At 45.5% G+C, this 26,276-nt stretch overlaps 1 protein-coding gene across 1 annotated transcript; it reads right to left on the bottom strand.

Moving 5' to 3' along the window:
- Positions 1-12,704: 12,704 nt before the first annotated feature.
- On the bottom strand, positions 12,705-25,290 carry LOC126281828 (uncharacterized). The gene is made up of 2 exons (XM_049981061.1): positions 24,399-25,290; positions 12,705-12,808 (listed from the first exon to the last, which is right to left on the bottom strand). Exons 1-2 carry the CDS (start codon positions 25,288-25,290, stop codon positions 12,705-12,707), a joined length of 996 nt encoding a protein of 331 aa, XP_049837018.1.
- Positions 25,291-26,276: the final 986 nt, after the last annotated feature.

Genomic DNA, 26,276 nt, shown 5'->3' with positions numbered 1-26,276 from the left:
AAAATTACCGAACTATCAGCTTAATAAGCCACAGCTGCAAAATACTAACTCGAATTCTTTACAGACGAATGGAAAAACTAGTAGAAGCCGACCTCGGAGAAGATCAGTTTGGATTCCGTAGAAATACAGGAACACGTGAGGCAATACTGACCTTACGACTTATCCTAGAAGAACGATTAAGGAAAGGCAAACCTACGTTTCTAGCATTTGTAGACTTAGAGAAAGCTTTTGACAATGTTGACTAGAATACTCTCTTTAAAATTCTAAAGGTGGCAGGGGTAAAATACAGGGAGCGAAAGGTTATTTACAATTTGTACAGAAGCCAGATGGCAGTTGTAAGAGTCGAGGGACATGAAAGGGAAGCAGTGGTTGGGAAGGGAGTAAGACAGGGTTGGAGCCTCTCACCGATGTTATTCAATCTGTGTATTGAGCAAGCAGTAAAGGAAACAAAAGAAAAATTCGGAGTAGGTATTAAAATCCATGGAGAAGAAAGAAAAACTTTGAGGTTCGCCGTTGACATCGTAATTCTGTCAGAGACAGCAAAGGACTTGGAAGAGCAGTTGAACGGAATGGACAGTGTCTTCAAAGGAGGGTATAAGATGAACATCAACAAAAGCAAAACGAGAATAATGGAATGTAGTCGAATTAAGTCGGGTGATGCTGAGGGAATTAGATTAGGAAATGAGAGTCTTAAAGTAGTAAAGGAGTTTTGCTATTTGGGGAGCAAAATAACTGATGATGGTCGAAGTAGAGAGGATATAATATGTAGACTGGCAATGGCAAGGAAAGCGTTTCTGAAGAAGAGAAATTTGTTAACATCGCGTATAGATTTAAGTGTCAGGAAGTCATTTCTGAAAGTATTTGTATGGAGTGTAGCCATGTATGGAAGTGAAACATGGACTATAACTAGTTTGGACAAGAAGAGAATAGAAGCTTTCGAAATGTGGTGCTACAGAAGAATGCTGAAGATTAGATGGGTAGTTCACATAACTAATGAGGAAGTATTGAATAGGATTGGGCAAAAGAGAAGTTTGTGGCACAACTTGACCAGAAGAAGGGATCGGTTGGTAAGACATGTTCTGAGGCATCAAGGGATCACCAATGTAGTATTGGAGGGCAGCGTGGAGGGTAAAAATCGTAGAGGGAGACCAAGAGATGAACACATTAAGCAGATTTAGAAGGATGTAGGTTGCAGTAGGTACTGGGAGATGAAGCAGCTTGCACAGGATAGAGTAGCATGGAGAGCTGCATCAAACCAGTCTCAGGACTGAAGACAACAGGAACAACAACGTATCTATTTTGTCCAAATTGGCGATTCATCTGATGATAAGGAAAGCCATGCCTGGAATTCCTGTGGTGTACTTTAGCAACTGATGTAGCGTTAATACAGGCAGCAGTATAACCTACTGGATGTTGGAGTGCAGAGTTGAGATCCAACAATTCCAACACCCCTCTCCCCTCGTCCTTGGCTCCACAGGCGTTGTTCTAGAAGATTGATTGTGAAAGTATTGTCAGATTATTAAAGAATTTTGAATACATTGGTCACATTACAACTTATATCATTTAGTTATTTATTTGGTATTTTTTAGAAGGAAGCATCTGGACCTTTGTATGAGATTCAAGCTCTGGAGTAGTGTTGCGGATACTGAACGATTGTTTATAATATATATACAGGGTGTTACAAAAAGGTGCGGCCCAAGTTTCAGGAAACATTCCTCACACACAAAGAAAGAAAATATGTTATGTGGACATGTTTCCGAAAACGCTTTCTTTCAAAGTTAGAGCTTATGTTATTACTTCTCTTCAAATCACATTAATCATGGAATGGAAACACACAACAACAGAACGTACCAGCGTGACTTCAAAGACTTTGTTACAGGAAATGTTCAAAATGACCTCCGTTAGCGAGGATACATGCATCCACTCTCCATCGCATGGAATCCCTGATGCGCTGATGCAGCCCTGGAAAATGGCGTATTGTATCACAGCCGTCCACAATACGAGCACGAAGAGTCTCTACATTTGGTACTGGGGTTGCGTAGACAAGAGCTTTCAAATGCCCCCATTAATGAGAGTCAAGAGGGTTGAGGTCAGGAGAGCGTGGAGGCCATGGAATTGGTCCGCCTCTACCAATCCATCGGTCACCGAATCTGTTGTTGAGAAGCGTACGAACACTTCGACTGAAATGTGCAGGAGCTCCATCGTGCATGAACCACATGTTGTGTCGTACTTGTAAAGGCACATGTTCTAGCAGCACAGGTAGAGTATCCCGTATGAAATCACGATAACGTGCTCCATTGAGCGTAGGTGGAAGAACATGGGGCCCAATCAAGACATCACCAACAATGCCTGCCCAAACGTTCACAGAAAATCTGTGTCGACGACGTGATTCCACAATTTCGTGCGGATACTCGTCAGCCCACACATGTTGATTGTGAAAATTTACAATTTGATCACGTTGGAATGAAGCCACATCCTTAAAGAGAACATTTGCACTGAAATGAGGATTGACACTTTGTTGGATGAACCATTCGCAGAAGTGTACCCGTGGAGGCCAATCAGCTGCTAATAGTGCCTGCACACGCTGTACATGGTACGGAAACAACTGGTTCTCCCATAGCACTCTCCATACAGTGACGTGGTCAACGTTACCTTGTAGAGCACCAATTTCTCTGGCGCTGACATTAGGGTTATCGTCAACTGCACGAAGAATTGCCTCATCAATTGCAGGTGTCCTCGTCGTTCTAGGTCTTCCCCAGACGCGAGTCATAGGCTGGAATGTTCCGTGCTCTCTAAGACGCCGATCAACTGCTTCGAACGTCTTCCTCTCGGGACACCTTCGTTCTGGAAATCTGTCTCGATACAAACGTACCGCGCCACGACTATTGCCCCGTGCTAAACCATACATCAAATGGGCATCTGCCAACCCCGCATTTGTAAACATTGCACTGACTGCAAAACCACTTTCGTGATGAACAATAACCTGTTGATGCTACGTACTGATGTGCTCGATGCTAGTACTGTAGAGCAATGAGTCGCATGTCAACACAAGCACCGAAGTCAACATTACCTTCCTTCAATTGGGCCAACTGGCGGTGATACGAGGAAGTACAGTACATACTGACGAAACTAAAATGAGCGCTAACATGGAAATTAAGCGTTTCCTTTTTTCTTTATTTGTGTGAGAAGAATGTTTCCTGAAAGTTTGGCTGTACCTTTTTGTAACAGTGGACAGTTAGAGTGTACCTCTGATCAATACCTTGCACAATATTGTTAGTTATTTCAATCGTACAGTGACATTGTAACCAGTTGTCAGCCTGCGTTATGTATACATTTTCTTTTGTATTTCTATCTTGGACGGTCCCTGATATTAATGGAAGGAAGTTTCTAGCTTTAGTATTCATTGTTAAGACAATCAAGTGTTCTGGGGTGAATTATTGGAAATATTATGAATTGATTTCGATCTTTGAAAAAGAAATTAGAGCAGTGATAATTTTTTGTCAACTTTGTGTCCAGGGAAGTCAGTTTAAGATTGTTGTTTGATTCTTGATTGTATTGCTATTTCATGCATGACGGAGAAACCTAAAGCTAGTCAAAGGAAGATGAGAAGAGAACGTTTTGGGAAAAGTAAGGAAAGATGAGATGAATCTAGGGTAATGCAAGAATGTTATTCTGTACTCAGGAGACTGTGCAGCACCCAGTGTTATTTATGTGGAAATTTAGAGCATGAATGGGAGTGCAATTATCCCTTATGTGAGACAGGCAAATGAGTGCTAATAATTATGGGATACCAACAGAAGATTCTGCAGTTTGGTCTGTTCATGCAGAACCACAGAATCCTAATTCAGTTCCATCCGTTACTGATGATCAATATTTCTTTAGTAGCTTGTTGGCATCTGTGGCGAGAATGAAGGCTAGTAATAAAGAACTGAGTAAGACTTTGCAGCGAAAAAAGAGGCTAGTGTAAAGGAAAGAAGGATAGTAAATAGAACGTAAAGAATTTTGGGGAATTAAATAAGGGTGAATCTCAGAAGAGAGAATCTTGTGTTACTACCTTGGAGGGACAGGTACATAGTTTAGAAGTATTATATGAATCTGTTAGTGAAAGGTTACAAGAAAAGTTAATGTACTTGGTGCACAGTTCAAGGAAGAATTTCATACAGACTTTTATGCGAGAATTTGTTGAATTTAAACTTTCCACAATTGAAGAAGATCAGATTAAATTTCAGGAAGCTATTAATGAGCATCTTAATAAGGTACAGGGGGAATTTCAGAATTCAAGGGAGTAATTTCAGCAAAGTTGGAAGTGATTGCTAAGATTAAATTTCAGGAAGCTATTAATGAGCAGGTTAATAAGGTACAGGGGGAATTTCAGAATTCAAGGGAGTAATTTCAGCAAAGTTGGAAGTGATTGCTAGTCAGGAAGAAGTAAAACTGATTCGAGAACTAATTTCAAGTCGTGGCTCATTATTGCAGGATTTAAAGAAGAGCTTTAAAGTATTTGAAAGCTAGTTCTGAAAAGGAACTATCAGTAAGGAGGGGAGAGACTAAACAGACGGTAAGGAAGTAGATGAACTGGGAACAATTGGTTGTTAATGCTGAACAGTGTTCGAACGGTCCTGTGGTTTTGGCTATGGTTGAGTGTGAAAAGGTAAGGTCATCGTTAAGCTTTAAGGAAGGGCAGATGTAAATTACCAGGAGAAGAAGGGAATTAGGTTACGAATGAAATAAGAGAGTATATAAGGTTGAAGAAAAGTTAGGTGAGAATGCTGTTGATAGTGAAATCGGATATGCAAAGAGGGAAGTGATGAAATTTCGGGGTATGAAGTTAAACTTGAAAGTACAGCCACTAACTTTTCTGTACATGATAGGGTTGTTTCTAATTATACTTTGAAACACACGAAATATTGTGCACATTCTGTTAGTGATATATTTGGAGGAATGACTGACTTTTCCTTGTATGATGAGGCTGGAGACAGGGATGCCGAACGTCATGTGAGAATTGGCGAGCTACACGTGAGCGATTGTCCAGGCAGGTTGTCTGAACTTCTTGCGGTGTTACGTCCACGGAGCGCTGTAGAGCATAAATGCAAACGAATAAGGTACCAGAGTGAGGTAAAAGAGCGTTTGGCGTCATTGGCCGGAAGGCCCCCTGTGGGGCAGGTCCGGCCGCCTTGGTGCAGATCCTATTACATTCGACGCCACGTTGGGTGACCTACGCACCGGAAGAAATGATGATGAAGACGATACAACATCCAGTCGCTGAGTGGAGAAAATCTCCGACCCAGCCGGAAATCGAACCCGGCCCCGTAGGACGCCAATCCGTCACGCTGACCACTTTTTTTTAAAAAAAATCTCATTTTTGTTCGCTTTCGTTCGTTGTATCTGCTCTGGGTGGACGTTGTAAGACATCCATTAAAGTTCTTTGTTGACCGATTAACTCAGTTTTTTTATTACAAAGGGCAGCTAACCCTCTGTCCGAACACGCTGAGCTACCGTGCCGGCACCACTCAGCTATCGGGGAGGACAAGAGTGAAGTTCTTCACGCTAAAGGCAGATTACGGTGCAGTGTCTTAGCGTTTTGCAACTACACATTTGTTTATTGTACTGGTGGTCGGCAGTGTGAAGTTTGTTTTCCACTCCCATATCGAAGCCCGTTCGACAGGATTTTCAGCAGCTCTCACACGCTCAAGTCTCTAATCTGACTGTATCAGTCCTTAATGCCGGGCAGTACTGCCATTTAGGGAAGGCTGTGTCTAACTGTAGCAGTTGTGAGAAGGGAAATGTTGTAATTATTTCTGTCAAGTTAGTAGGCGCGAATGGCTAGTCTCCGCGCACAGTCCTTTCTGAAGAGGAGGCTGTAGAGCTTATTTGATGGCAATGATTTACATATTGAGAGTGAATCATTTGAAAATAATTCGAGTGAAATGATGATGGAAACAATCACTGCCAGTGGTTAGGTGCTGGGAACGCATGTCCTCTCCAATATTTTTTGAAATCATATAATTTTTTGAGGTTTAGCCGAGAAAAATGACAGTGTTGAATGAATATACCCAAGTTTAACTAATTTCACACACTAAAAGCATTTCTGCGGTAAAAATTAATGGTTTGCAGGATATACTGACATGCCAATGAATGAAATCCGCTTACACTAATCACTAAAAACACAGTATTCCATATTTTAATGAGTTGTGCTGGTATGAGTACGAATGATGAAGGAGGGAGGGAGGGGGGAGGGTAAAGAAGTACAGAACCACGAATCTATGTAGTTTTGCTGTGAGTTTATAGGACGAGTGGCCAGGAGGCAGGCGTTTAACAATCGAACGCCACGCGACGACGACTTACACTTCAGCGCTGCTATAATACACTACTGGCCACTAGAATTGCTACACCAAGAAGTAATGCAAATGATAAACTGGTACTCATTGGACAAATATATTATACTATCACTGACATGTGATTATATTTTCACGCAATTTGGGTGCATAGATCCTGGCCCAGAACAACCCCTTCTGGCCGTAATAACGGCCTTGATACGCCTGGGCATTGAGTCAAACAGAGCTTGGATAGCGTGTACAGGTACAGCTGCCCATGCAACTTCAACACGATACTAGTTCATCAAGAGTAGTGACTCGCGTATTGTGACGAACCAGTTGCCCGGCCACCATTGACCAGACTTTTTCAGTTGGTGAGAGATCTGCAGAATGTGCTGGCCAGGGCAGCAGTCGAACATTTTCTGTATCCAGGAAGGCCCGTACAGGACCTGCAACATGTGGTCGTGGATTAACCTGCTGAAATGTAGCGTTTCGCAGGGATCGAATGAAGGGTAGAGCCACGGGTCGTAACACATCTGAAATGTAACGTCCACTGTTCAAAGTGCCGTCAGTGCGAACAAGAGGTGATCTAGACGTGTAACCAATGGTACCCCATACCATCACGCCGGGTGATACGCCAGTACGGTGATGACGAATGCGCCCTTCCAATGTGCGTTCATGGCGATGTCGCCAAACATGGATGCGACCATCATGATGCTGTAAACAGAACCTGGATTCATCCGAAAAAAGACTCTTGCCATTCGTGCACCCAGGCTCGTCGTTGAGTACACCATCGCAGGCGCTCCTGTCTGTGAAGCAGCGTCAAGGGTAACCGCAGCCATGGTCTCCGAGCTGATAGTCCATGCTGCTGCAAACGTCATCGAACTGTTCGTGCAGATGTTTGTTGTCTTGCAAACGTCCCCATCAGTTGACTCAGGGATCGAGACCTGGCTGCACGATCCGTTACAGCCATGCGGATAAGATGTCTGTCATCTCGACTGCTAATGATGGGAGCCCGTTGGGATCCAGCACGGCGTTCCGTATTACCCTCCTGAACCTACCGATTCCATAGTCTGCTAACATTCATTGGATCTCGACCAACGCGAGCAGCAATGTCGCGATACGATAAACCGCAATCTCGATAGGCTACAATCCGGCCTTTATCAAAGTCGGAAACGTGATGGTACGCATTTCTCCTCCTTACACGAGGCATTTCCCCACCATGTTATAGTTCTGGGTGGAGATTTTAATTTGCCGGATATAGACTGGGAGACTCAAACGTTCATAACGGGTGGCAGGGACAAAGAATCCAGTGAAATATTTTTAAGTGCTTTATCTGAAAACTACCTTGAGCAGTTAAACAGAAAACCGACTCGTGGCGATAATATATTAGACCTTCTGGTGACAAACAGACCCGAACTATTTGAATCAGTTAATGCAGAACAGGGAATCAGCGATCATAAAGCGGTTACTGCGTCGATGATTTCAGCCGTAAATAGAAATATTAAAAAAGGTAGGAAGATTTTTCTGTTTAGCAAAAGTGACAAAAAGCAGATTACAGAGTACCTGACGGCTCAACACAAAAGTTTTGTCTCAAGTGCAGATAGTGTTGAGGATCAGTGGACAAAGTTCAAAACCATGGTACAATATGCGTTAGATGAGTATGTGCCAAGCAAGATCGTAAGAGATGGAAAAGAGCCACCGTGGTACAACAACCGAGTTAGAAAACTGCTGCGGAAACAAAGGGAACTTCACAGCAAACATAAACATAGCCAAAGCCTTGCAGACAAACAAAAATTACGCGAAGCAAAATGTAGTGTGAGGAGGGCTATGCGAGAGGCTTTCAATGAATTCGAAAGTAACGTTCTATGTACTGACTTGGCAGAAAATCGTAAGAAATTTTGGTCCTATGTCAAAGCGGTAGGTGGATCAAAACAAAATGTCCAGACACTCTGTGACCAAAATGGTACTGAAACAGAGGATGACAGACTAAAGGCCGAATTACTAAATGTCTTCTTCCAAAGCTGTTTCACAGAGGAAGACTGCACTGTGCTTTAGATTGTCGCACAGTTGACAAAATCGTAGATATCGAAGTAGACGACAGAGGGATAGAGAAACAATTAAAATCGCTCAAAAGAGGAAAGGCCGCTGGTCCTGATGGGATACCAGTTCGATTTTACACAGAGTACGCGAAGGAACTTGCCCCCCTTCTTGCAGCGGTGTACCGTAGGTCTCTAGAAGAACGAAGCGTTCCAAAGGATTGGAAAAGGGCACAGGTCATCCCCGTTCTCAAGAAGGGACGTCGAACAGATGTGCAGAACTATAGACCTATATCTCTAACGTCGATCAGTTGTAGAATTTTGGAACACGTATTATGTTCGAGTATAATGTCTTTTCTGGAGACTAGAAATCTACTCTGTAGGAATCAGCATGGGTTTCGAAAAAGACAATCGTGTGAAACCCAGCTCGCGCTGTTCGTCCACGAGACTCAGAGGGCCTTAGACACGGGTTCACAGGTAGATGCCGTGTTTCTTGACTTCCGCAAGGCGTTTGACACAGTTCCCCATAGTCGTTTAATGAACAAAGTAAGAGCATACGGACTATCAGATCAATTGTGTGATTGGATTGAGGAGTTCCTAGATAACAGAACGCAGCACGTCATTCTCAATGGAGAGAAGTCTTCCGAAGTAAGAGTGATTTCAGGTGTGCCGCAGGGGAGTGTCATAGGACCGTTGCTATTCACAATATACATAAATGACCTGGTGGATGACATCGGAAGTTCACTGAGGCTTTTTGCAGATGATGCTGTGGTGTATCGAGAGGTTGCAACAATGGAAAATTGTACTGAAATGCAGGAGGATCTGCAGCGAATTGACGCATGGTGCACGGAATGGCAATTGAATCTCAATGTAGCGAAGTGTAATGTGATGCGAATACATAGAAAGATAGGTCCCTTATCATTTAGCTACAAAATAGCAGGTCAGCAACTGGAAGCAGTTAATTCCATAAATTATCTGGGAGTACGCATTAGGAGTGATTTAAAATGGAATGATCATATAAAGTTGATCGTCGGTAAAGCAGATGCCAGACTGAGATTCATTGGAAGAATCCTAAGGAAATGCAATCCGACAACAAAGGAAGTAGGTTACAGTACGCTTGTTCGCCCAATGCTTGAATACTGCTCAGCAGTGTGGGATCCGCACCAGGTAGGGTTGATAGAAGAGATAGAGAAGATCCAACGGAGAGCAGCGCGCTTCGTTACAGGATCATTTAGTAATTGCGAAAGCGTTACGGAGATGATAGATAAACTCCAGTGGAAGACTCTGCAGGAGAGACGCTCAGTAGCTCGGTACGGGCTTTTGTTGAAGTTTCGAGAACATACCTTCACCGAAGAGTCAAGCAGTATATTGCTCCCTCCTACGTATATCTCGCGAAGAGACCATGAGGATAAAATCAGAGAGATTAGAGCCCACACAGAAGCATACCGACAGTCCTTCTTTCCATGTACAATACGAGACTGGAATAGAAGGGAGAACCGATAGAGGTACTCAGGGTACCCTCCGCCACACACCGTCAGGTGACTTGCGGAGTACGGATGTAGATGTAGATGTAGATGTAGATCACAACATTTCACCAGGCAACGCCGTTCAACTGCTGTTTGTGTAAGAGAAATCGGCTGGAAACTTCCCTCATGTCAGTACGTTGTAGGTGTCGCCACCGGTACCAACCTTGTGTGAATTCTCTGAAAAGCTATCATTTGCATGTCACAGCATTTTCTTCCTATTGGTTAAATTTCGCGTCTGTAGCAAGTCATCTTCGTGGTGTAGCAATTTGCATGGCCAGTAGTATAATAGAAGTTATAGACACTTGGCAAGAGGAAGTGCTACGAATAAAGTTAAAGGTTAATCCTCGATATCGTCTTTTTTTTTTCTTTTTTTTTTGAAGGGCAAGAATTGATAATACGTAAATATTTATTACAAAATGTATTGCAGTTTATCCAATTTTACCGCATTGTAGTAGAACATTTACTTTATCATATTTTTTTATTTAGATCTAAATACAGTACAGAGACTACTACGTACTATACATATTATGTTTCAGTCATTCTTCTGCCGCCGGTTCGCTCGCGTTGCTCAGTTAACGAGAAACTACGCTATGCGAATTTTTGGAACGTATTCCTATAAAGTAACAGGTTTCTTGAGTTCTCCTTGCTTTAAAATTAAACTACAAAATACATTGTACAGATTATTTTTCACTTTCTGAAAATGGTTTTATATTCAAACTAGTACAATATTTAAAAATGTGGAGGTATTTGTCTCTTACTGTTTCACTTAACTGTCTGACTAAGAGCGGAAATATTTCATGAACTTAGCTGTTATATGTGGGAAGCACTAGGGACTATTACCGTTTCGTTTAGGACATAATAGATAATAATTATACGCACACTGTCGATAAATGTAAGTGTTAATATTATACAACTTGTTTGAACTCGATAATAGCAAAATACGTTTTAATCCAGGCTTACATTGGCACGCTTTAGGAGTTTTAAGTGACATTGTAATATACGGTCTGAGGTATCAAGAATGATTCAAACAGTGGTTTTAGACCCTAAATTTATCATATTTTTCAAGGGCGCCTCTCATTTAGAGCCCCTTGTAATTAACACCCTATCAAATGAGATGTCGCCCCCCTCCACCCATATTAATTTTGTGCTGATGATGCCCGTGATAGAAATAGACCAAATTAAAATTGAAACAGCCTTGGTCGCAATCTTGTTAAAATATTTTTTTATTGGAGTCAGTGACCGGTTTCGACTCTATGAAAGAGGCATCCTCAGACCCCGGAGCGGTGGATGGACACTGTACACGAGCGTCGACGGAATTCATCTATCAGTGTCCATCCATAGAGTCGAAACCGGTCACTCACTCCAATAAAAAAATATTTTAACAATATTGCGATCAAGACTGTTCTAAATTTTAATTTTTACTACTTTTAAGATCGCTGACTATGTTTTCAAAAATTTCAAAAATCTTAGAAACAGTTCACTCTGAGGAGTTTCGAAAAATATGACCCCATAAAAAATATGTACTGAGGAAAGCTTCTAGGGATGTTGCAGTGTAGGCTGTGCTGAGAAGTAATTGTTTAGAAAAAGTTCGATATGTTGAGCCGTTTCCGAGTTAACTAGCACTGCACTTAGCTCAGGCCGTTGCGCCGCGAACTGTGGCTGCCTACCACAGACGATATCGGCAGCGCTTCCTTCGTTTGGTTTCCTAAAAACGAAATGAGAGTGATACAAAAATTGGACGTGGGATGGTAGTAAGGATCGAACCCGAGCCAGAGGCTAAGAGAACAACTGACACGAACTGAATCTGGTGGGCCTCTTGAACTTGCGCGCGCAACGGGCTGACTGGCTATCTTTAATAGCAATTAAGTCGGAAACAGCGCTACCTATCGATTTTTTCCTTAACACTTATTCCTCAAGGACAACCTAACCTACAACAACCTTAGGAGCTTTCCAGCCTGTTTCTGACCACTCTGTATAAATTTACTTGAATGACAGCGCACCTTTTGAAGCCCTGTGTCTGCACACGCAGTGTAAAGGGGTAATGCAAGTAAATCGGGGGCGATTAGTGTTACTTAAACATCGATAGTTGACGCAAGCGATATTATTGTTAGTATTTTTTAAAACAGTCGATGTATCGATTAACTATCGATTGGCCGCGCGGGGTTAGCCGAGCGGTCTAAGGCTGGTCCCGGCAGAGGTTCGAGTCCTCCCTCGGGCATGCGCATGTGTGTGTTTGTCCTTAGGATAATTTGGTTTAAGTAGTGTGTAAGCTTAGGGACTGATGACCTTAGCAGTTAAGTCCCATAAGATTTCACACACAATTCCACATTTTTGAACTATCGATTGTTTTTTGCAGACATTTCAAACGGAAAATAGTTTCCTAAGAATTTTTATTGGTTAAAATACAAGAATACAAGATATGCAAATTTTACTTTACAAAAGGTAAGGTATTTAAATTCTTCTCCTTTAGTCTATTATTTAAAATACAACATTAAAAGATACAAGTAAGCAATTTAAATTCTTCTCCTTTAATCTGTTGCGTTTTAGACTAATTATTTGTCCTGCCTTGGAGAACAACCTCTCAACTCGCTGATACCACAAAAATTTAATAACCGTTACACGCAATATACTATTAGATTTTGCATAATATTCTAATACGTAAGCATGATTGTGTACTACAGGTTTTTCAGAATATTGATTTAGGTCAATCATGGGATCACTGGCTGGTGTAACGACATCGACGTTAAGCTGTTTCTAATTGGGCAAAGAAAGTAGATCATCCGATTTCAACATGTTAGACGTATCAGTAGACGTATTAGCACTGCTCATGGATGCTTCTGTTTCAGGTATTGTTTTTCTAGTTGATACGATGATAGCAGCATATTCTTTTTGAAGTACTTGTGCAGCGTCCTCTGCCTCTTGAAATGTCCTGAAACAAGTTTTTTAAAGCCGGGATCTAATAATGTCACAAGTATATTAACAGTCAATGTGTTAAATGGTTTCACTCTTTCATCGACTGATCTAATCAAGGAATCCCGAACACTTCGTCCTTCAGTAGTTCTTAACGTGCTTTACAAGGCTGAAAACTGTGCAGCAATACCTGGTATAAGAGGTATAATTGAGGAAGCAGTGATGTATGACTCCTCTGAGATTGTTGTTGTTACTGCATCAAAAGGTTGATCTATTATCTCTTGTATAGCTAAGTAATTTTCTGCAATGAGGGTAGGCAGTGCTTTTGAACTTTCATGGGTCGCAATCCCAAGCTCACTTCGTACCTTCAAAATTCTTTTGAGCGTGTAGTATGAGCTGTTTCATCGAGGCGACATCTCTTGTATCACTCTTAGTTCTGTTTTGTTTACTCTCTTTTGAACACTGCGCAGTTTGTCACTCGCTTGTGTAGATTTATGAAAGAAAGTCACAATAGCCTTTCTTTTCAATAAAATTTTGGAAAATGTTTCTGGTTTGAAACTATCTTGTACTGTTAGGTTGATGCAGCGGGCAAAACAGAGTGAATATCGAAATCTTAAGATGTAGGCAGCTTCTTCGTAACAGCAGCGTTGTCTGTAGCCATCGGATATTGTATTCTAGTAAGATCTGATTGATGAACTGATAAAAAAATGTAATGTTAAATTGACCTGCCAGTATGTCCGAAATTTTGCGTAGTATTGTCAAAAAATTTCTTTTTTTCAGAGTCTTGTTATCTGGAAAATTACTTACATATATATAAAAAATTAATTCTCATGAGAATTGGACCAACACATTTCTTGCGAATGTTATGTTGAGCTTCATCTTCTTAGAAGCACGGCGAAAGCAGGAAGAGGAAGAGGAACAAGAAGAAGAAGAAGAGGAAGGTCACCTTAAGGAATAGGGATGCTGGATGCGGGAGGGAAAATATTTATTAGTCTGTCATGTAGTGCTGCTATCTTAGTTGTGCATGCTTGTTGATGAATTGCAGCATATACGGTATAAACTGCAGATGGGAATAACAAGACTGAAACTGCATTGAAGAGATAGAGGGTGGCATCTTCACTCATAATGTTTTTTTTCTCAGTTGTGTTGACACTCAGTGCAAAACAAAGGGGCCATCACTCTGCTGCAGTGCTACGGCTGCTACATCGCTGAGATCGGCAATACTTCTCATCTTAGCGCAATCGACATAAAGTGCGTAGCTTGTAGAAGCTTTGTTGGGTGTTTCGTCTATCGTCGGGGGAAGCGCACGGAGCGGTATAAAGAGCACAGTACGGTATTAATCAAGAATAAGGAAAGGTGCGGCGAGAGACAGCAGTGCTGGCACCTTCACCCATCATACAGATGTATTCCTACAATATACCCGCGCCGCTTAACGTTCGCGCTTGAGAGAACCTGATAGATAGCGTTTCGTCGGCTTCCCTGTAGTGGCGATACAACAGCTTCCATTACACAATAGCCGAGACTTTCCACTTTCCACTTTCAGATCCGGTTAGTCAGGTCTATATTTACAACTTGATACGGTTAGTCCTTCTTGGAAAATATATGCATTAATATTGAGGCTGTTTTATAAGCACAGAAAGTTTTAACTCTGTTCCGATACGATAACGCAATGGAAGCACTTCCGCATAAATCGCCACAAAAGCAAATTGTTTACATACTCCGAAGACAGCAACACAGTAATTGTAACGCCACTGTCAGCTGATTTTGCTATGTTGCATTAATTTTGGTTCAGACGATGTTGGGGTTCGCAATCGTTTTGCACTTGATAGTCTGCTATCGCACAAATTATCAAGTGAAAATTTTGGGCGCGGAAGTAACAATGTTTTGAGAAAGCGCATTGTAGTAATGAATAAGAAAATATATTAAGCCTGTTTTCACGCAATTATTCAACGATTTGTTACGGTTGGCAGTTTCCGTAAACAGAACACAAATGACACGACGGCTTCGAATTTCTATTGACAAGGTAGGTGAAGGGGCACGGGGGCGGGAAGGGGAGGGGTGGAACTGCCAAGTAATACCTAACAAGTTACACCGACTTACACCGACATGTACCAATCACAAGAACGAAACGAGACTCAGCATGACATTGACGAGTTAAAGAACGAATCATTTTTAAAAATTTTAGTTACATGTGCATAGACCATGCGTTGACATGACCTGCAGTTTTTGTCATTTTTAATATGGGCGAACCTAATTATTCTTCTATAATAAAGTGGCGAGTCAATGGCAATATGCCTTCATTCTCGTCACTTTTCCACATGTCCGCTGTGACACTAAAAGAATTACATTTTCTAAGGTATTTCTCTGATTTATATTTTATCACGTCCTATAGATCTCAATTCAGTGCACATTTAAGTGTGGGTTTATCTGGAAACTCATATCTGCTGTCTGAGTAACAAACAAATATTTTCAAACCTTGATAGTCGGAAGTTCTGAACGGCAGCATGTCGACAGCTATCATTTGTGCATAAAGAGAACTAAATTCTTTCTTTGAACTGGCATCGTACAATTGACTTCTGTTAAAATAAATTCTTATAGAGTTTATCGATTCTTTTGGTTGCACCTCTTGCACATGATCTAGCTCCAAGTTCATCCCTTACCTTTCAACTATATTACTAATCCGTGGTTCCTAGTTTTTCACCATACTTTCTTTTTAGTGGTCCCTTAAATTACTCCTATTCCCTGATAATGTTCATTTTCCAAACTGACAATTATTCCCGACTTCCTTGAAAGAGTTCCACACAGATAATTAATTTTTACAGTTCATTTACAAACAATACTAAAAAGCTCTATTTATGCAGCTCTCACATAAACAAAATAATCTCGGAAGCGCGGAATTTCCTCAGCCAACAGAGACTGTCGGTGGCGTGCGAGAAGTAGTGATCGTTCCATGTCGGCACCATTCGGAACACCTCTTCGCTAGCGTGCTCATTGCCTCACTGCTGCCAGCCACAGCGATTCAACAGTTGTGGCACTATAGTTGCGCAGTGAAGAATAATGCTGTTGTTGTGTGGCGTTTAAATAACGAAATCAGTGACGAAGAAGCCATTGTTGGCACATTGAGGTAACCTCCTACGATACCCCGTAGAGCTAGAAGCTTCAGAAGCAGAATTCTTCCTCGAGAAACTCGAAAAATTAGTAACCAGGTTGCAGAATGATATAAACTCGCAATAATGAAAGAAAGAAATAAAAAATAAAAATAAAGATGAGCTTATTCACCCGCTGCACAAGTTTCAATCAAGGAGTTTCAGCATTAACGGGCAAGAGCATAAGAAATATCTACAGGATTTGGAGTTTTGCAAAAACATTCCTGGGTATTCACAGTCAACTCTTGCCAAGAAGAGATCAGTTTAGTGTCCCATCCGCTAAAAAATTCACGTTTCGCCCGAATTACTTACGAATATGCAAATGCAATGCTTTGAAAGCAGATAGCATGTAAATACAGCTGTGTATTTAAATGATTATGTCCAGCCACAGTACAAGTAAAAAAAACTTGACAGTCGACGGTTTGTGCTTTTACTGTACTAAGTTTTGCGGGAGCTGGTGTGTCCTTGAAGGAACAAGCTCCGCCACTCGACCTCAACATGGGCAGACAACAAACACTACTGGCCATTAAAATTGCTACACCAAGATGAAATGCAGGTGATAAACGGGTATTCATTGGATTAATATATTATACTAGAACTCACATATGATTACATTTTCATGCAATTTGTGTGCACAGATCCTGAGAAAACAGCGCCCAGAACAACCACCTCTGGCCGTAATGGTTCAAATGGCCCTGAGCACTATGGGACTTAACATCTGAGGTCATCAGTCAACTAGAACTTAGAACTACTTAAACCTAACTAACCTAAGGACATCACAAACATCCATGCCCAAGACAGGATTCGAACCTGCGACCGTAGTGGTCGCGCAGTTCCAGACTGTAGCGCCTAGAACCGCTTGGCCACACCGGCCAGCTCTGGCCGTAATAACGGCCTTGATACGCTTGGTCACTGAGCTTGGATGGCGTGTACAGGTACAGCTGCCATGCACCTTCAACACGATACCACAGTTCATCAAGAGTAGTGACTGGCGTATTGTGACGAACCAGTTGCCCAGCCACCATTGACCAGACGTTTTCAGTTGGTGAGAGATCTGGAGAATGTGCTGACCAGGGAAGCAGTCGAACATTTTCTGTAACCACAAAGGCCCGTACAGGACCTGCAACTAGCAGTCGTGCATTATCCTGCTGAAATGTAGGGTTTCGCAGGGATCGAATGAAGGGTAGAGCCACGGGTCGTAACACATCTGAAATGTAACGTCCACTGTTCAAAGTGCCATCAATGTGAACAAGAGGTAACCGTGTAAGCAATGACACCCCATACCATCATGCCGGGTGATACGCCAGCATGGCGATGACGAATACACGCTTCCAATGTGCTTTCACCGCGATGTCGCCACACACGGATCCGACCATCATGACGCTGTAAACAGAACCTGGATTCATCCGAAAAAATGACATTTTGCCATTCGTGCACCCAGGTAACCGCAGCCATGGTCTCCGAGCTGATAGTCCATGCTGCTGCAAACGTCGTCGAACTGTTCGTGCAGATAGTTGTTGTCTTGCAAACGTCCCCATCAGTTGACTCAGGGATCGAGATGTGGCTGCTCTATCCGTTACAGCTATGCGGATAAGATGCCTGTCATCTCGACTTCTAGTGATACGAGGCAGTTAGGATCCAGCACGGCGTTCTGTATTACACTCCTGAACTCACCGATTCCATATTCTGCAAAACGTCATGGGATCTCGACCAACGCGAGCGGCAATGTCGCGATACGATAAATCGCAATCGCGATAGGCTACAATCTGACCTTTATCAAACTCGGAAACGTGATGGTACGCATTTCTCCTCATTACACGCGGCATCACAACAACGTTTCACTAGGCAACGCCGGTCAACTGCTGTTTGTGTTTGAGAAATCGGTTGGTAACTTTCCTCATGTCAGCACGTTGTAGATTTTGCCACTGGCGCCAACCTTGTGTGAATGCTCTGAGGAGCTAATGATTTGCATATCACAGCATCTTCTTTTAGTCGGTTAAATTTCGCGTCTGTAGCACGTCATCTTTGTGGTGTAGCGATTTTAATGGCCAGTAGTGTATGAATCATACTTGTCTTACTGCAAAAGCAGAAATGACGCAAGAGCATTAGGATTGCGTCAGTGTTTTGTGATTTCAAACCACTTTACTCATTAACATCTGCAACTGAAAACGCTTCTACGTACAATGAGGACTCAGAAACAGAAGAGGACGGCAGCAGGAGTGTTAGTAACAATAACTGTATTGATAAATTACAATCTTTAAAATGTAATTTTTTCATCTAATAACTACGTTGTACACTCCTGGAAATTGAAATAAGAACACCGTGAATTCACTGTCCCAGGAAGGGGAAACTTTATTGACACATTCCTGGGGTCAGATACATCACATGATGACACTGACAGAACCACAGGCACATACACACAGGCAACAGAGCATGCACAATGTCGGCACTAGTACAGCGTATATCCACCTTTCACAGCAATGCAGGCTGCTATTCTCCCATGGAGACGATCGTAGAGATGCTGGATGTAGTCCTGTGGAACGGCTTGCCATGCCATTTCCACTGGCGCCTCAGTTGGACGTGCAGACCGCGTGAGACGACGCTTCATCCAGTCCCAAACATGCTCAATGGGGGACAGATCCGGAGATCTTGCTGGCCAGGGTAGTTGACTTACACCTTCTGGAGCACGTTTGGTGGCACGGGATACATGCGGACGTGCATTGTCCTGTTGGAACAGCAAGTTCCCTTGCCGGTCTAGGAATGGTAGAACGATGGGTTCGATGACGGTTTGGATGTACCGTGCACTATTCAGTGTCCCCTCGACGATCACCAGAGGTGTACGACCAGTGTAGGAGATCGCTCCCCACACCATGATGCCGGGTGTTGGCCCTGTGTGCCTCGGTCGTATGCAGTCCTGATTGTGGCGCTCACCTGCACGGCGCCAAACACGCATACGACCATCATTGGCACCAAGGCAGAAGCGACTCTCATCGCTGAAGACGACACGTCTCCATTCGTCCCTCCATTCACGCCTGTCGCGACACCACTGGAGGCGGGCTGCACGATATTGGGGCGTGAGTGGAAGACGGCCTAGCGGTGTGCGGGACCGTAGCCCAGCTTCATGGAGACGGTTTCGAATGGTCCTCGCCGATACCCCAGGAGCAACAGTGTCCCTAATTTGCTGGGAAGTGGCGGTGCGGTCCCCTACGGCACTGCGTAGGATCCTACGGTCTTGGCGTACATCCGTGCGTCGCTGCGGTCCGGTCCCAGGTCGACGGGCACGTGCACCTTCCGCCGACCACTGGCGACAACATCGATGTACTGTGGAGACCTCACTCCCCACGTGTTGAGCAATTCGGCGGTACGTCCACCCGGCCTCCCGCATGCCCACTATACGTCCTCGCTCAAAGTCCGTCGACTGCACATACGGTTCACGTCCACGCTGTCGCGGCATGCTACCAGTGTTAAAGACTGCGATGGAGCTCCATATGCCACGGCAAACTGGCTGACACTGACGGCGGCGGTGCACAAATGCCTCGCAGCTAGCGCCATTCGACGGCCAACACCGCGGTTCCTGGTGTGTCCGCTATGCCGTGCGTGTGATCATTGCTTGTACAGCCCTCTCGCAGTGTCCGGAGCAAGTATGGTGGGTCTGACACACCGGTGTCAATGTGTTCTTTTTTCCATTTCCAGGAGTGTACAAATGTATCTAGTAATTTAAATCCAACGTGTTGCACAGACCTTCAAAATTTTTAGTGGCTATTTTCCACAATTTATTGTCTCATAAACCTTTTTATATTCCTCTTGTCTTTTGGGTGACATGGAGAACCAATTGTAGGTTTCCCGTACAAGAAACACTATGTTTCTAGGTATGGTATTCACTGAGGCGTGCGAAACTGCAAACTGAAAAGAGTGACAAATGCAACGGATCAATACCAAATGCTTCAAACCATATCCTCTCTTGAGTTGTTTGAAATGCCCATTGTTTATTCCAACCATTGCGTAAGCATTATCTGTGCCAATTTCTACCATATTGGCAATTGGAAGTTTGAGATCTTTCAAAGAATTCACAAGAACAGCACCCAGATTTCTTGCATCTGCAGTTTCTACTACAGCGAGTTTGAGAAATGCTGATCTAATAGTTTGGTTGTTTACACTCTAGTACCGTATAACGATACCTAGCATTTTAGATATTGATACATCTGTGGATTCATCTGTTAGTACACTGTATTTTTGGTTACCTATATCTTCAACCAATGGTTTTGTAAAACATGGAGCCAAAACTTCAGTTATAATGTCAGTGCACTTTGTACGATGTAATTGAATGTTTTTAGCGCCCTTATCACCGGAGAACACCTTCTTGCACAGTATTCCTAAATTATCTACAGCTAAAATAGAACAAAGCTCAGCAATAAATATAGAAAGGGCTCTGCTTGCTATTCTAACTGTAGTTTTCGGAACAGTTTTCACAGGTAAGGTGGTTTGTGTTTTTTTTAAATCAATTTTTTGTTTATGGTTAATAGTTTTCGAATGCTTTCTAATATCACACAATTCAGAATAAAACTCTGTTGCACATATTCGACATCTTGCCTTGGATAAGTCTCCAACGACTGGTTTCAGCCACCCATTGAGTTCAGGTTCTGCTTTCCACGCATCCCGATATTTTTGAGCGTACTGCTTCTTCTTCTCCGGTAAATCCATTATGTAAGCCTCACAACATAAGTTTCACCAGTTTATAATCACTGAAAATACATTAAAACTCAGGCGAACTAGAGGTCATGAAACAATCTACTCACTCGGTAACTCGATATCAGTCCTCTTGTTCATTGTTTAAAACGTAATAACGTCTGAGAAACCCCCACCGAAATGTTCTTGCGTTGCCACTGTGCATATGGTAATAATTTGACTGCGAGTTAACATTTCGAAAAATTAGAGGTTGCTGGACAGAAGTGTATTTTATTATACTTAATATTACGTATGTTTTTTGTCAATTCGAAAAATAAAGGGAGTTCAAAAGTTGAATAATTATAGATCGATACGCTATCGACGATAACAGGCTAGTGGGTAATGAATAATGAACTGCTCTATAGTTGAGGTTTTCTTACTCTGTAGGCAATTCCGACATTCAGGTTTACTATATGCTGAACAATGCTACATGATCTGCTAAGAACTTAATTTAACTCAGTACATCTGTCAGTGTAGTACCCATTCTATAGTTAAAATCATAGTTTTGTTAATGAAAATACTGGCCCAAAATAGTTTTGATTTCTACCTCAAAGGTCGTCAGTACTCCAAAAGTAGCCAGATAAGTTGCTAAATAATTTTTGTCGCTAAAAAGTTTTTTTTTTGTTTCTTAGACGAGGCAAAAGTTGCCATTTCTAGCGACAAAGTCGCTAAATTTGCAACACTGCCAGAGCCATGCCAGTTGATGCTGGTTCCATGAAGAAGTGCTTTGGGTACAGGTGCACATGGCGCGTTGTGCACGAGCTGGCAACTTCGCTCGCTCGCTCGCTCGCTGTAAAACGCTGGCTACATATGCCAGGTGTAGGGGCAGGTTAAGCAGCGGGGCTGCTGTTCCTGCAGTGACATCTTCAGGGTGCGGTTCGTCCTAACGGAGTGAGCTGTCCTCACTAGGCGTCCGTCATTGCGACGCCATATTGTTTTCCGACATCGGGCTGCGAGTGAAATTACTCTCGCAGTAGGTCTGGCCATCGAGTCGTTGGCATGTGGTGGACCTGGCGGCCCAGACCACGAATCAGGCGACTGGCAGAGTGTTCTGCATTGCTGTAGAACACTCTTGCGATTTGCCGGAAGCGATCCCGTAGGAAAGGGATGCCCGCTTCCTCATGGAGCAGCCTTGCTGGGTAGCGAGGCGGCTTGTGGAGCGCAAGTCGCAGCGCCCTATTTTGCACGCGTTGAAGCGTCGCAATGTGCGTCGCTGCCGCGTTACCCCACACCACGGCCGCATATTCCAGTACCGGTCGGACGAGGGACAGATACATGGTGAGGCCGTGGCGTGGAGGAAGCGTCGATGAAGGATTGAGCAGTGGGTAAAGCGCACGAAGGCGCCCCACTGCCCGCCCTCTGACGTCGCGGCCGTGTGGCAGCCACGTCAGGTGTCTGTCCAACGTCACCCCTAGATATTTGCCGGTCCGCAACCATGGGATGGGGCCCCCCATGATCGTGACCGGCGGTAGGTCCGGTGGCAGCCTCCTTCTGCTAAAGATGACAGCCTGGCTCTTCGCAGCGTCGAACTTAAGGCACCATTTCGTGGGCCAGGCACCCACGACGTCACATCCGAGCTGGAGCCGGCGGCGCATCTCGGCCGCGTTCATGCTGCGGGTGAACAACGCCGTGTCGTCAGCATAGAGTGCCAACTCCACGCGTGCCACCCGCGGGGCGTCGGCGGTGTACAGGGAGTACAGCAGGGGACCGAGGACCGACCCCTGCGGCACTCCCGCCCGAATCTGCCGGTCGGTTGAAGTGCCCCCATCAGCTCGGACATGGAACGTGCTCCCCGAGAGATACGAGCGCAGCAGGACCACGTGCGACGTCGGTACCCCGTGCACAAAAAGTTTGTACACGAGGCCGTCGTGTCACACGCAGTCGAAGGCTTTGGAGACGTCGAGAAGCACCGCCCCTAGGTACTCCCGGGTCTCCAGCGCTCGCATCGCCTACTCCACGAGGCGCAACAGCTGCTGCGTGGTAGTGGCCCCGCCGGAAACCAAACTGCTCCTCGGGAAGTAGTTGCTGCTCTGTCACGATGCGCAGCAGCCGCTCCACGTACAACCTCTCAAACACTTTTGAGAGGGACGGGAACAGACTGATCGGCCTATAGTGCGCTGCCTGACGCGGATCCTTGCCGCTCTTGGGGATGGCAACCACTTCCGCATGTTTCGATGCGGAAGGGAAGGTCCCAGTGCGGAGGATGCTGTTAAAGATGTCCGCCAGAGATTGGTGTACCTCCGGCGGTATCATCCTCAACAGGTGGTTGGTGACACCATCCGTGCCACCCGCCTTCCTCGGGTTGAGGCGACGGAGCTGCAGTTCCACTTCCTCGGGTTTGATCTCCTCGATCGAATCGTCTTCCTCCCTTGCAGCGAGGAAGACCGGCAGGCGATCCTCCACCAGACGAACATGATCGGGATCGAGCACACCATCAACAGGACGAAAATTTTCCGCGAACATATCCGCGAGGATGCTGGCTTTAGCATCTGGCTCGCAGACAACGTCCGCGCCCGTATGGAGAGGCGGGACTCGCTGGCGACGACGAAGGAAACGCTTGGCGGTCCGCCAAGCACTACCATCCGTCGTAGTTAGGGTGGCCACCAAGCCCGCCCAGTCCCGATTCCGATGTTCATCGATGGCTGCCCGAATGTCGCTTCGCGCCCTGTTGAGGCGGCGCTTCGTTTCTGGCTGCCGTGTGAGCTGCCACTCCCGGAAGAGGCGATCCTTGTTTGTTATCGCCTCCAGGATATGCGACGGGAGTTGGCGCGACATCTCTCGCGGCCGTTCCGGCCGCCTGGGGGTGGCCGCCTCCGCCGCAGCTAGTGTGTGCCGCGTGAAGAAGGCTAACGCTTCTTCAGCCCCATGCACAGCGGGATCTGGCGCGCCCTAGAGGTGGGCAAGGACCTCGTCACGGAAGCGCGTCTCGTCGATGCCACGGAAGTGGCGGCGGTCGGACGGCAGAGATCCACCGACGACGTCCATGTCAAATACCACTGGGAGGTGATCGGACGACATGGCACATCTAACGGTGGCTGAGGTGAAGTGCCCAACACCTTTGAGAACGGCGATGTCGAGCACATCTGACCGGCCGCGATGGGGGAAGACAGTGTGATCATAAGGCCCCAGTACTATCGCGACATGCCGCTGTGTGGCGCGAAGGAGGCGGCGGCCGCTGGCATTGGTAACGCGGGAGTTCCACTGCGTGTGCTTGGCATTCAAGTCACCCGCAATGAAGACTTTCCCGCGCAGAGCCAGCAGGGCGTCGACGTCAGCCTCCTGAAGCAGTCCCCTCGGCGGCCTGTAGGCCGCAACGAAGGTGATCACCCCTGCCGTCGTGGTGACAGCCACACCAGTGGCCTCCACTGCAGTGAGGGGCGGAAGCTGAACGTCATGGTGCTTGAGGGACGCCTTGATATAAATAGCCGTCCCCCCGCCATGCGTCAACCTGTCGGTGTGGTAGCACCGATAGTTGGCCACCTTGACATGCGTTCCCGGCTTCAGGAAGGTCTCGCACACGAGGCAGATGTCAATTGCCTCGTCGCGCAAGAACTCCCTGAATTCCCCTTGATGGGGGACCAAACTGTTTGCGTTGAAGGTGCAAACGGTGAGGCCATGGATGTGGCGATTATCCATGACGCGGCGGAGTTGCAACACCGGCCTGAAGGGCCGACGTGACCGCGGTGACGAGCACCGGAAGCTGCTCGAGCAGCTGGCTCAACGACCGCAAGAGCGAACGGAGCTCGGCTGCGTCGGTGGCCGAGGGGGCGGTGTCGGCTGCTGGGGCGGCCTCCGCCACTGGGGTGGCCGGTTGCGGCCACTCCGTAGTAGACGACTGCCGTGGAGCGTCGGCAGCCGATTGCGGCGCAGCACGAGGCGTCGGCAGCGGCGTCGGTTGCTGCAGTGCAGCAGCCCTGGCAGTGTGCCTCCTGGGAGGGGCGACAAAACCATCCTCGTCCGGCTGCCGGGAGGTGGCAGGTGGACGAGTGGGCCGCCGCGGCTTCGTCGGTCTCAGCGAGGCGGCGCTCGCGGAGGAGCCCGCGATGTCCCAGACTCCGTGGTGGAAGGGCGGAAAGCCCTCGAGGCGCTCTGACTCGGCAATCGCCTCAGCCAAATTTGCGTCAGGCAGGTCGATGTCCTCCATCTCGGTGGCCGCAGCTAGCGTAGCCACGGGCTCTTCTTGTGTCTCGGGGACCAGGGGTGCAACCGGGGGCACATCGACCTCTTCAGTGGTCGAGGCCAGCGGCGCTACTCCCGCCGAGGCCGCCACCGCCGGGACCGCAGACTCGCGCGATGCGACCAGCGGGGCTCTCGGTGGCACACCCGGCACTTGTTGCCTCGTGTACGGCAGAGTGGCAGCCTTCCGAATGTTACAGAAGGCGAGTATAGCCGCCTCGTCGTCCTTTCGACCAGGGTAGGAGCCCCCATGTGCGAGTTTGTTTATAAGAATGAACACTCGATCACGAGAGGGCGCATCAGAATCCGAAGAGTCAATCCTGTCATTGTCAGCTGTCGTAAGTGGGGGGCCGGATGGGGCCGCCACCGGGATCAGCTCAGTCGCCTGAGCTGGCCCCGACGGACGGCGATCCGCCACACCCTTCGCAAGTAAAGCAACCTCTCTCAACGACATCTCGAACAGCACTGCGTCCGTGAGTACGTGTGCGTGTGGCAACTTCGCTTTCCACCACTGACGTCCATCAGTCAGAAAACTAATTTCAATAGTAGTTCAATAATAAAAAGCACAGCCGCCATTTAACCACGTAGATCTGATGTCGTCCCTTTTCCACAGACACCATTACACCACTCAGAAGTAGTGCTGCGAAAGACACTATCGCAATGTTCACCTGAAGGAGTTAAGGACAGTCAAAGAAAACCTAAATATATATGACTGGGCAGAGAGTTGAAGCACGGTCCACCAGCTGAACATCTTCTACAGCACCCTTTCCTGTAAAATGTTCACACATTTCATCAACCCTTCAGCAAATAAGCTAGTTTACTTTGTAGTGGAGATATACAGGGTGAGTCACCTAACGTTACCGCTGGATATATTTCGTAAACCACATCAAATACTGACGAATCGACTCCACAGACCGAACGTGAGGAGAGGGGCTAGTGTAACTGGTTAATACAAACCATACAAAAATGCACGGAAGTATGTTTTTTAACACAAACCTACGTTTTTTATTAAATGGAACCCCGGTTGTTTCGTTAGCACATCTGAACATATAAACAAATACGTAATCAGTGCCGTTTGTTGCATTCTAAAATGTTAATTACATCCGGAGATATTGTAACCTAAAGTTGACGCTTGAGTACCACTCCTCCGCTGTTCGATCGTGTGTATTTGAGAGCACCGAATTGTGTATGGATCCAAAGGTAACGGTGATGGACCTTAGGTACAGAAGAGACTGGAACAGCACATTACGTCCACATGCTAACACCTTTTTATTGGTCTTTTTCACTGACTCACATGTACATTACCATTAGGGGTGAGGTACTCGTACACACGTGGTTTTGCGTTTTCAATTACGGAGTGGAATAGAGGGTGTCCCGACATGTCAGGCCAATAGATGTTCAATGTGATGGCCATCATTTGCTGCACACAATTGCAATCTC

The sequence above is a fragment of the Schistocerca gregaria genome, chromosome 7, assembly GCF_023897955.1.
Source record: "Schistocerca gregaria isolate iqSchGreg1 chromosome 7, iqSchGreg1.2, whole genome shotgun sequence".
Taxonomy (NCBI): domain Eukaryota; kingdom Metazoa; phylum Arthropoda; class Insecta; order Orthoptera; family Acrididae; genus Schistocerca; species Schistocerca gregaria.
Note: the sequence above shows the minus strand (reverse complement) of the source record. Positions and strands in the feature narration are given on the sequence as shown.

What these genes read in the sequence shown, in the direction of transcription:
- LOC126281828 (XM_049981061.1), bottom strand. Translation starts at nt 25,290, where the DNA reads ATGTCGTTGAGAGAGGTTGCTTTACTTGCGAAGGGTGTGGCGGATCGC. An exon ending in CACCGACGCAGCCGAGCTCC is followed by an intron (nt 12,809 to 24,398) that starts GTTCGCTCTTGC and finishes AACTTGTTTCAG; the next exon opens with GACATTTCAAGAGGCAGAGG.